Raw genomic sequence first — 12,652 nt, forward strand, 5'->3', positions numbered from 1 at the left:
CTTGGCAATGTTAACAAGGCAGCAAACTGAGGGAAATGGTAGAGGTGTAGCAAGAAAAGAATCATATGGGCTTTATGAAGGAGAACAGAAAAATGGCTTTATTGATATTCCCAACGATTTACTCATTTTATGGTATTACACAGCAAGACCATGCTGGAGATTCTGATTGTTTATATCAGTGGATAAACAATGTGGTTAAAAATTTGCAGTCAGATTCATCAGATGTTCTCGTCAGCTTTTCCTGACAATTTTCCAGTCGCATCTTACAGCAAAAGAAAGCGGAGGGAGAGCTTCCACAGCATTCTTCAAAGGTAAGATCATTACAAGTCAGAAGGGAACAAAATCATTTCAAGGCATTAAAAAATACTGAAGGAACACACTGAAGAGAATCATCGAGTACAAAAATAAATGGCTTGGTGAATTATACTATTTTCTCACGTGGCTATGGAGAATTTATTTATTGATTAGCAAGTAACGGACCATAAGGTGGCGAGAACAATATATTTGGATTTTTCTACACAATTGTCTGAATTTATGTCCCAGTAAAAAATTCTCACAAAATCAATGCTTGATGTAAAAAACACAAAACACACTCGAGTCTTCTAATCCTAACTTTCCAAACTCAGTTGCGCCCTCAGAAGCCATTACTTTTCCGTGTCGTCATTTTGCAAGCTAAGCAGGGACAACAATGGCCAACACCAATGTTTACACGGTAAGTGTCTAAATAATTTAGAATCCAGACAGAAATCAATATTTAGCCGTGTAATTCAGTAAACTCCAGATAGTTGCAAAGGATAAACGACCAAACAAGGAGGGAATGCGCAGGAACTGGAAGTGATGTGGTGCTAAATACATTCAATAACTTCTGCAACTCTCTAGACTTTCCACTTTTTCCATTTTTTTTAATGTCAACTCCATCTCATCCATTATGCTTTAGAATTCAAGCAAAGCCTGACCCATCTTCCAACAATGCCACTTTCTAAGCCCTTCCCCCTGTCGTTAACTCTGTACACCTCCGGGCTGATATGTACTGTTTGCAGACTAAATTATTATGATTATGAGTTTAAAAATTTGCTGAGCTGCTCGCCAGCTCTTTCCAGCTCATCACCATAACCACATTACAGAGGAAACTAGTGCACTGGCAATCTAACGCTTCCTCTATATTGCAATCCCAGTAGGCAAAGCTTGTCCACATTTATTAAGATGAACCTGAGCCACCAACGAGGCCTAATATCTGTCCTCAAGGCACAACGGGCACCATGTGATACCTGAAATTAAATTATGTTTACATAGCAAACCTATGCGCCCAACACATCAATCAGGTCTTAATGGGATGAGCAAAAAAAAAAAAAATCATAGTGTGCTTTGGGTGCTGGCTTTATGTATCCTTGAGGCACGAGGGCATGCCAATGTGACAATACAAGCCATCAACTTCAATAAAAACTCACTGATACACTCAGCTTAATATATTTACCTTATCGAGAAAAAGGAAACAGATTGCCAGAGGCAGTGGGAAGTAAGATGATTTGGAACTCAATTCTGTTCATTGCTTACTGCCAGCATGATACATCACGGAGAATTAAGACGCTCCCCCCCACCTCCCCAACCCCCAAACACTGAACTTCGGAAGGCATATTGGCACATCTGTCAAGGGCCCATCTCCGACAGAGACAAATGGATCCATTCCGGCACACGTAGGCTGAGCCAAACGGGTAGCAATAACCACAATGAATAATGAGTCAACACGGACCCCCGCTAAATTCATTTTTAACAATTAGTGCTGCTGCATCTCTCATTTTTCTTTGGGAATACGTGCAGATACAATTAGGTTGTTGGAGGGGAAAAAACACTAATCAGCAAAAGTGAAGGAAGTACACAAGCTTATTGTGTTGCAGCATTTCATCAACAGGTAGAGGCAAACTGCAAAATAATGTACATTTTACATTGGCTACTTTGAAGGAAATATCAGGAGCTGGTTGACAGAGATAAGCTGTATATTGGAGTTTCTGGGTCAAGTTCAAATAAACCGCCGAGTGCTCGATTATGGGGTTTTGGCTTTGCCTCTACAAACTGCTGCTGGCAATTAAAACCTTCACTTGCTTCTAAAAAAATATCCCTCACATTGGTTTCTTCCATTCTTGATAAATTGCGGTGGTTGTCTGATCATATATGACAGTTACATTTATTTAATTTAATTTAATTCAAACATTAATCATCAGACTTGATTTCAGTTCAATTAAAATTGGCTGGAAAAATGTGTCTCAAAAGATGTATTAAAAGCTTGGCGCTAAAAAATAATCAATTACGCATACCTGAAATGTAAGCATCTTAAGGAAGCATTTTTCTTTTTCTTTTAATTGAGTGCTGGCGTATAGAGGTGTTAAAATGAATCGATGAATCGGCAATCAATCGATTATCAAATGTATTGTCTCATATTTTGATAATCCAGTAATAGTAAAAAAAATGATATACGGTAAAGCGATGCTCTGGTTTTCTAAGACATTTCTGTAGCGGTGACTAAGGTAGTGCGGTCATAGTCCGTGTTGAAATGTCCTTGAGGGAGCTAGTGGACTCATAATTTTTCCTGATGCTGCGTCATCTGGGTAAATGACAAGGTAGGTGAGCTGTAATTGCCCTTGATGAGCTGGTTGGCACCTTGCAGGGCAGCAAGAGCAGACCTTTTATTTTTTTTGCTGCTTTGTGGATTCCATAAAAATCCGCTTTTGTGAAGATGACATTAATATATACGTTTGACTTTATCTTCCTTGTCAGACATGCTGTGAGAAAAAAGAAAAGAAAAATGGACTCTGAGGATATTTAGACGCTGGATATCGTTATCCCTGAGGAGCATCTCCTGGGTTCCTTGTAAAGAATGCCACACAGTAGGTCGGTTTTGCTTTAAAGTCAAGTGCTACTAAATACACAGGGGTCTACCGGGAGCAATTTTTCTCTCAGTGGATTAAATTCCAAAAGGCGGCAATACCTTTGTCGGGCACCATGACGACATGGCTTTGTTCTTTTGCCTTTGTAGAAGGTGTCAAACCACAGGAGACTAAATGTGTTGGCGGGGATGCAGATGAAATACTGAAACGATATGCTGTCCACTATCTTAACCCAATAAATGACACACTTGGGTTCAAAGTCACAACAATTCCATTAACACATCCAAATCAGGAGACACATTCAATAGATTGGCACAGATAAGTAGGTTCATTGAAAAACCAAAACAACCAAATCCTGACAGTCAAGAGCAGCAGGTAAACTAATCTTGCTTTGTATCCTCTAAAGTACTAATTAAGTTGGATCAACACTGCCATTGATTGAAAATGACATTCACTTCATTATGTGAGTCATGAGTGTAAAGATTGCGAATGATCATGAGGTACCTGAGTGAAGTGGAATAAAACAGCCAGGCCAAAGGAAATAGCATGCACACGTCTCCCACAATTACAGACTCTCAGCAGCCCAAACAGCTTGTCAAAATGGCTTCAATCCAAACATCTATAACTGATGCTTTGCAAACATACTGACACTTGGAGTGCGGCAGATAAGCGCCACTGAGCTCACAGCCATTTACAAGTGAGATGAGTGCTTTCATCAATACTTATTTTATTCCGCTCGTGAACAATGACGAAACACAAATAATCTTACTGAGAGATGGAATTGGATTGGGGGGAACGTCAAAAAGTTATACAGTGCAGGGTATTACTCAACTAGAGAGAGTACTAGGAATATATTCATGTGAGGCAGTTATTAGGCAGCATGTTTAATTCCAAAGTTGAGGCAACCAAAGAATTGTATTTTTGCTACTGTGTCCAGGGTCTATGAAATATTTTTAGTACTTAGGTGGGAGTATTTTGTTTGCCCATATGCATTATAGATTTTAAAAAAGCTCAACATGGATATACGTATTAATAGAGTATTGTAGGCATGCAATAGGTCATTTATCTGGAGATTGTTTAGTTGCGTTTGTTCAGTATGGAATAAAATGATGTCCTATTCCTCTCTAACACCCCCATAGGCCCAAAAAAAAAAAAGTTGTATGTTTCTGTCAGTACCCTTTGCAACTTTTACCCTGGTGCACTCCACTCTGCATATAGCAGCACCATGTCGTTAAACTAGCCAGCTTTACAGATGCAACATCTGCTCCATTTTAAAGCCATCATCTTTTTTTTTTTTTTGTTCAAGTGGGGCCGAGCGTCTATGAGAGGAGGCCGCTATTTGACAAAAGAACAATAACTGTACAGTACTGTGTATTTTGTTTTCAATGCCACAGCATGGAAAATAAGATAAGGTATAAGGGCACAGCAAACAATCCATTGCCCTTGTGTAAATAATACAAAACAAATGTGCAGAGGTAAAAATAAAACCATTGGTGAAACATTAAACAAATCATAAAGCAAGACAGCAGAAATAACTAACAGGGAAGACGTAAAAACTGCAGAGATAAAGGGAAAAATGATGCATAGCTTTGTTCCTGTGGGAGTCTTTTGCTATGACATCATCCCTCTTATGAAAAATGCTTCTATCCCACACTCGCACACACCCGCGCACACACACACATGCCTTAAATAACTTTTAATCAAATTTCATCGTGTGGGTTTCGAGGCTACTTACATCAAGGTTCATAAGCAACGCACACAGGAACGTGACATATTAGATAAGAGTCCTCATCGCAATCATTGCCTCATTCTCGGAGGTGGGTGATAAAATTTAATAATAGCTTGATTTTTTTTGCCCTCCATGAACATTTATTTATATTTATTTATATAAGGCTTGAATATCTGATTGCATTGCAGTGTCTTAGTAGCACCTGCAAATGCGACATCATACGCTGCAACTATTTGGATAAATCGTGATGAGGCGATTGGACTGAAAAGACTCGACTAGATGGTGTCTTGAGTCATTATCGGGAAACCAAGTACGACTCTGCATGTTTGTGTGCTGCGGTCCTGTCTTGTCCTCACTACCTTCCAGCTTCAGGCTCAGCCCAGCTGTCTGCATTTCTTTTTCCACTCACTTGCACAGAGCAAATGCCCTTAATAACCATTTAGCTGCTGAGGCACGCTTGTCGGTCCTCCATTCACAGCCTTAGCTGCTAATTACCTTTTCAAGGCAATGGACATTTCTACGCCGCCTCGATGCCTTCCTTTTCTTTTCATCGAGCGGTCAAGCTAGTTGATTGGTGAAGGATTAACGGATTCCGCACAAACATCATCTTTGTTCCTATTACAAAACAATTTGCGTATAAAACAATTGTGATCTCGGTAAAGTGTCAGGAAGATTATTCTGGAATAATGGATTTGGTCTTCATTAAGATGGACTCTGAAATATAAATCATGTGATCAACGATCCACACACAATTGAGATACGCTAAATGGGGTTGCTGGTGCTACAAATATAAGATTTCCTGCACGGCAGAGGCAGGCTGAAATTATTCCCATCATTAAAAAATTAATGACATTTGATTACATATAACATTAACTTTTATAGAGGAGATGTGTGATTTCACTCAGTAATTCCTACATAGGCAGTCATCTACTAATTAATTTGACGTTACCACGTCAGGTATATTAAAAAGAAGGGCTTCTAATCTATTTTTCATAAATGTGCATTTAAAAATCTTTAAATCATCACTGTCACGAGCTGATTTAAAATCCCGTTTAATCATTTACCTACCGTTAAGGGAGGCGGCTCGGAAAAAAACAATTCCAAGTTTCAAGCGATTACAGCCAACTTTAACGTGTTGGTTACATATTGTAAGAATGGAAATAGCGGCCTTGATTGAATAGTAATTCACTTCCTGCTCAGGTCAACTGGGAGAGGCAAAGACGTAGAACTGAGGTGACATCATGCATACCGAGCACACGTTACTCCATTTCCCGAATATGAAACATCGGCTTCTTCTGCAATTGTTTTATGAAATACAAACTGCCCCCTCAATCTAATCAGATACAGAAATGCATTACATTCTGAGAGCAAGTTAGTTATTTTTTTCCGGAAGCTGTTTTTGGACCTTGGAAGCTGTAAATACAATTTAACAGAGTGCTTCTCACCTCCTGGGCCCATCTAGTGAGGTGCCCTTTACCAAAGCACATAACCTCTATTTCCCGCTGGACAGCTCTGTTTGCACGGGGGCCTCAGGTGCTTGCTGCAAATGTGTATGGCTGAACATGAAGCAGTAATTTCAAGAAAAAAAAAGAAAAAAAAAAAAGGCTAAACATGCGCTTTGTGTGCCAATAAATACATTGTAAATATTACAGCAAAAAAAAAAAAAAAAATCCATGTTCTTGAACAAGTAAACCAATGAAGATCTCAAAGTGATGTTCAGTAAATTTAAATTGTGAGACTGGTGGGTGGATGATTTATAAATAGTGAATGCCATGAATGCAGCATGTTTATGGTAGCATTTGCTGTGTTTACGCCCCCCCGCCCACAAAGTGCGATGTTGCAAATATATCCTTCTATTTTTTTTTTTTAATCTTAGAGTCAACCTCAGTTTTGTTGCCCATTAAAGGCTATTCAGAAGCACAATTCCACTGTCCACACGTTAACGCTCGGGGAAAAAATGTCGGACACGTGTTGAACACTCATAAATGTGAGAGCACATTTCAGCCGGCATCAAAGCGTGGAGTCTGTGTGTCTTTGACCAGTGAAATAAGCACGCACCTACAAAGCAGAAAGACTCCCGTGGTGTTCAAGTGCTTGCTTTATACCTCCATCTTAGTGTCTCAAAGTCAAGCTAGTTGTCTAAGCAGAATTGATGGTTATATTAGGCAATACTTAGAGTAGCTCTCTTTTTGTCCATTCGCCTAAAAGGACAAAAAGATTGCCTTTATGGTTTTGTAGATTGTAGTCACCTTTCTGGTAGCATTGGACAATTTCTGACTGCAGCTGCATCCTTAATGTATGCAAGATAAAGTACAAGGACACAAATGTGCCTCAGTATGAGTGGTCACTTTGGAGGGGGGGTTATGGAGGAGGCATGTCTTGATTTCCCCAAAGCACTTTGTTTGGCATTAAAACTGTGTATGCTAACAATAATGAGAAGCAGGAGGGAGGCCAAGAAATACAGCTGTTTTCGCATGTGGGCCAACTGTTGCTGGGTGCGTCTGATAAAAACATTTGGCAATAACGCAGATAAATCTTGTATCTTTGTGCTGTGGCTTTGACTTTTTGTTCAAATGAAGGCGAGTTCTGGAGGCGATGGAATGTATTAAAAAAAAAAACAAAGTAAACAAACACACTTGTACATCTCACAAATCATACAATGTCCCTCCACGGGGACCAATAAAGTGAGAAAGACAAACAAACTGAGATTCTGAAATGAGATTTACCTGAGTAGGACCAGTAGGAGTCCCCAGTTGCCCTCCTCTCCCTTATTAGACCTGCGCTCCCATGATGCTTTGCTCCAGCATGGTGAGGCTGGCCATCTGATGCAACTGCAAAGAGAAGAGAACATTTAGGAAGGCTGCCAAAATGCGATTGCCAAATGTTAATGTTGTGCTAGGCCAGTGGGTTGTAAATATGACACATTCATAGCATTTCCATGCTTGCAAGTTTATATTACTGCTCAAGTATCTTATCAGATGGAAGTTGCTGCAACTCCCAGCATGGTGGTAACCCCAGAGGGAGATGATGATCAAAAACACACTCTAGCAGTATCTACCACCCCAGTGTCTTATCCTTAGAGGCAATAACAAGAAACGTGTGCCAACGAAAACCTCTCGCTTCCACTCCAGTAAGCATCGTTTGACACAAAGCTTGAACGGCTGGCAATGATCATCACCATCAAGACCTGCAGACAACAAGATTTGCCAGCCTGCGGAGCCTGTGATGTGTTGTGCACTCCAACAGTTACCAACAATTACATCCATTTCTGCAGCAGCTGGCCTGGAACTCAGCTGCACCACTGATGCGCTACAGTGCGGCTGCCACAAGCAGTGACACTGTCAACTGCGCAGGATTAAATCACACATTTTCTTGTTGTACTTTGACAACCATCAGACGGATTTTGTAGGGCTTCAGACTTCAAAAACCACGTGGAATTGAGTGGAACCTCTAGAATTTTAGGCCACTCAATCATATATATATATATATATATATATATATATATATATATGTGTGTATGTGTATATATGTGTATGTGATTAATCAATTAATTGAAAAAAAAAAAGAGATTAATCAATTATTTAGAAAAAATCAGCAGTTGTAGCTCTCAAATTGAAAAGTCACATGGTCGGCAATGTATCGGTCAATCACGCTCAAGGGTGACCGGTATCGGTTTTACGCAGCTAAAAACCCAGATCGGAACATTCCTAGTTAAAAGTCTTTGACTTGCATCTCTTGTGTATTCCAGCACCTCATAGCCTTTCTCACCCCTGCAGCCATTTAAATAATCTTGGCTGTTACTAATAGTTGCATCATTACTGGGGATTAATTAAACAGCACCGCATCAAGCCAAGTTCTCCCTTGCACTTTCAGTCAGCACATTGATGCCTCTAAATATGGCAGTCGCTATCACGTGAGTCGATTCCAAATCGAACGCAATGCATGCAAAGGAAGGTCAGAGAGGGTACAGGGAGGAAACGTCATAAATAGCCGCTTTGTGATCACATCTATCAACTCGCAGTGGATTAAAATGATGCGTGTGAAACAGAGAGCGAGGCTGCATCTGCGGCAGAGACTGGCAGCATATTTGAAGGCAGGTTGTGAAACAGGAGGGCCGTGCAAGCTTTGATCAGAGAGCATAGGAGACAGCTCCATGTCAACAGTTTACTCTCATCCACGTCAGCTGTCCCCCGAGGGCAAAGGATTAAAGCCATAGCATCGTTGATTGAGCCGAGCAGAAAATGCATTTTGCGCTGGGCCTGAGACGGACGAGAGCCATGCTACGCTTAAACCTTCCTTTAAGTTAAATGTAGGAATCTCGTGCAAACTGCAATTCTATCTAATGGTTCAACACAGAAATCTTGTGTTTTTAAGTTGTATATTTTAATAAGAGAGATGTTCAAAGGCCCTATGGATAAAGACCATGTAATGCCTCAGCATACAGAACACCTTTCCCCCTTTTTGTCGCCCTGAGGGCAATCTCCTCTGCTGCTTTACTGAGCTATTTGTTCCATATCACACTCAACAACAAGCCAATAACCCCCCCTCCCCCCTCCCCCCGGGAGCCTTGGGAGAAAAAAACAACAACAACCTAACAACCACCACAGGAGCATTTCACCTGCATTAGACATCCGGGAGTGAAGTTAAAATGTCATACTATCAAGTGTATGTAGTGAAAAGACCTTTATCAAGGAGGCAGGTCTTCATTTAAACAACCAGATTTTTATGATAATATTATGCTTAAAAGAATTAACTGAAGTGACTTACATGAAATTAAAACGAATGATAAACATGGGAAAAGACACCGATCAGACTATGCATAGGTTACCCCCTTTGAAAATAAATATATTAGACCTTTAGCTAGAACGAGGTCCCCCTATGGAGTTTGACCTTGAAATGGGGTCAAATGCAACAATGAGACAATGTGGGTGAGGTCCTCCTTCCCTGCAAGCAGCTTAAGGCGGGGACATCCTTCAAGCATGGAAGGAGCTTGAGCAGGTAGGCAATATCGAGAGGTTCCGATTAGATATAGTCGGGCTTGCCTTGACAAAGTGCTTGCTCCCAGCTCGATTCCACTCTGGAGTTGGAGAGAAAACCCTGATATGGGCTTTTTCGTCCCCCTTCGACCGGTGTCAGAGTTCGGTCCGCATAGCCAGCATTAACTCCCATTTGTTCCCAGAGAAGATTAGACTCCACCATGGCTGCCCTTTGTCAACGATTCCGTTCATAACTTTTATGGATGGAATTTCTAGACATAGTCGAAGCGGGTTCCGGTTTGGTGGCCTCGGTATTGCGTCCCTGCTTTCAGCAGACAATGACGTCCTGCTGGCTTCATCAAGCTGAGACCTTTTAACTTTTGCTTGCAGCCGAGTGTGAACCAGCTGGGATGATGCAAATATTTACGGGTTTTTTGGAGTAAGAGATTGACGGGCCGACCGGTGCGGCACCTGCAGTGATGAAATGCTCGACATCGGAAGAAGGAGTTGAGCCAAAACGGCAGGTTTTCCATTCACCGTTGGATCTGCGTTGCCATCATCACCTTTGGTCACAAGTTGTGGGTTGTGACCGACAGAACAAGATCACAGATACAAGCCTCCGTGGGGTGCCTAGGCACTCCCTACCTTAGCCTGCTGCCCTGGCAACAAGACCTGAGAATAACTGCAAGAAAATGGACAGCTTGATAAAGTGCTAAAATATACCTGTGTTATACCATTAAAGTATTCCGTTTACTTTTGCTTGCCCAAACAGTGTCACTGCTAATTCAGGTCTAATCTTAATATGCCATCAGTTAATTCTAAATAAACTTACAGTGGCTTGTATTTATTTCATGCAAAAATTAAATTTAAACATCATGTTGATGTACACAACATCCATTATATCGCTTTTAGCAACAGCATGGAAAGATAATAAAATAACACCAAACTTGTTTTTGTTGACGTTCTAGCTTTTAACCAAAGCCACATGCTCAGGCAGTCAGATGCACGCAATTTTCGGTTTCCTTATGCTGCTGCTGCTGCTGCTGCAGCGGCGGCGTAAAAGTTCACCGCACCCCCCGAGGCACCCCACAGGTCCCATGAGCAGATAAGTCATAGCGGTTCCAAACACTGTGGACTGACGAATTGAGTAGAGCAAGTAAGATGCCACATTGGGCAACAAAGAGATTTGCTAATGTGACTTGTTTAAATCCAAGTGGGATTAAAAGAAACAAATGCAATAAACAAAAACAAAAAAGAAATTAATATTGCTCTGGCCAGGAGGGATTTTTATCTTTGTTGTTGTAATTTACATGGGGAAATTGTTAAGCGGCATAGGAGGACTGACTGGGGGGGAAAAAGCAACAACAAATGATTCTTGTAGCTTGTACAATTAGTGACTGGTATTAAAAATCAATTGCGTGCTGAATATTAAATAAGAAATATTATATATATATAATAAGAATCACTTCCTCTGTTCCGATCCCAAGTTATTGTGACACCTGCTTTAAACAATCGTGAGTCAAAGATTGAAGCTTCTCGTCCTTGAGACGATGTCATTTGGACTGGAGAAAGACGACCACTAAAAATGTAGCGAGACAACCTCGGACATAACAAGAGTGATCGGGTCACTATGACGGTTCACATTGAAATAACACAAATTTTTGGCCTAGTCATCACGCGGCGCACTTGGGTTTCACATTAATTAGCAGAAGCAGTGATGATCTCCCACCTTGAAAGCTTCTACGTGAATGCCATTGCAGCTAATGACTAGAATAATTAGTAACACAGCAAGGTGAATCTGCGCCAACACGAGTGTCGGAGGCGAGACGCTCGCCCAAAAGCATTTTCACATTTGCTAACTTGAGACCATTTCCAGGCACAAATTGTGTGAGTAATTATAACAGGATGATAATGCGAGATTGAGATGATGCCAGCCTTGTCGCTTAATGATGCATAATGTGAACTGGCTACAAACCTAAAAGTAGCAAAACAGATATTAACAGCATCAAGTAGTCGCTGGATTGACTATATTAAAAATACCGTGTTTTCCGCAATATAAGGCGCACCTAAAAAACCTCCAATTTTCTCAAAAGCCGACAGTACGCCTTATAATCAGGTGCGCTTTATATATGGACCAATATTGAGCCACTACAGCAGGCGTGTCCAAAGTCCGGCCCGCGGGCCAAATGTAGTATATACATATCTTACATATGGACAAAGTTTTAAAATGGGCCATTCATTGAAGATGCACCTTATAATCCGGTGCGCCTTATAGTGCGGAAAATACGGTATGTAAACAATAAAATTGGATTTATAGTGGAACTTCTAAATTAGAATGCCACAATGGTCGTACAGTTTGTAAATCTACCATAAGGTTTTAAGGTCAATTTATATTATTTTGATTTTCTCCAACTGTGATCAACCTTTAAGGTTTGACCATCTCAAACTGCTAAGCTCGCCCCGTTTTATTTTCTTCGACAGAGACGTACCACTGTGTATAAATTGCGTATAAGTAACGGCAAATAAAAAGAAGCCATTTTGGAAGTAAATCGCCTCCACCAGCCTCTGGCGTGTGATGTATGGCGCTTTTCACCTTGGTAGCAGAATAGCTGCAGAAAAACTATCATGCCATGGTGTCATCACCCATTATTAAGAGAGTGCTCGTTCACAGCTTTTCAGTTTCATTTACAAAAAAAAAATACTTGTAGGAATATATTATGTGCCCTGACATCATTTCACCTTGTTAGGTGAACACTTTCACTCCAAAAAGGTGAAGATTAACACTCACTTGTAACATGTGAGCACTTTATGCAGTATTTGCCTAGAAAGGGTGATGTCAGACGTAGCATCTGGAAGAAATGTAATAATTTCTCACGTGTCAATCAGTCTTTGGCATTTCTGCCTGGCAGCCTGCTTTACATTCATCAGCTAACGCGTACCATGGATACTTTGATTGAATGGGAGGCAAAGCTCATTCCACTTCAAACTATTTCCATATTTCCAGTTTGAGAGGAAAAAGAAAAAGGCCTACCATTAAATTGCCTAATTAAGACAAAACAAAAAAA

The 12,652-nt window shown here is 40.7% G+C and overlaps 1 protein-coding gene across 7 annotated transcripts in view; it reads right to left on the bottom strand.

The window, feature by feature from the left end:
- LOC148390864 (receptor-type tyrosine-protein phosphatase gamma-like) overlaps positions 1-12,652 on the bottom strand; it is a 145,545-nt gene that overhangs the window by 49,580 nt on the left and 83,313 nt on the right. For all 7 annotated transcript variants that reach the window (XM_088389135.1, XM_088389132.1, XM_088389134.1 and 4 more), the window contains one exon: positions 7,338-7,442. In XM_088389135.1, coding sequence (XP_088245261.1) covers positions 7,338-7,442 — 105 coding nt within the window. The remainder of the gene's footprint in view (positions 1-7,337; positions 7,443-12,652) is intronic.

The sequence above is a fragment of the Syngnathus floridae genome, chromosome 11 (genome assembly GCF_059516105.1).
Source record: "Syngnathus floridae isolate MCC-2025c chromosome 11, RoL_Sflo_1.0, whole genome shotgun sequence".
NCBI classification, from domain to species: domain Eukaryota; kingdom Metazoa; phylum Chordata; class Actinopteri; order Syngnathiformes; family Syngnathidae; genus Syngnathus; species Syngnathus floridae.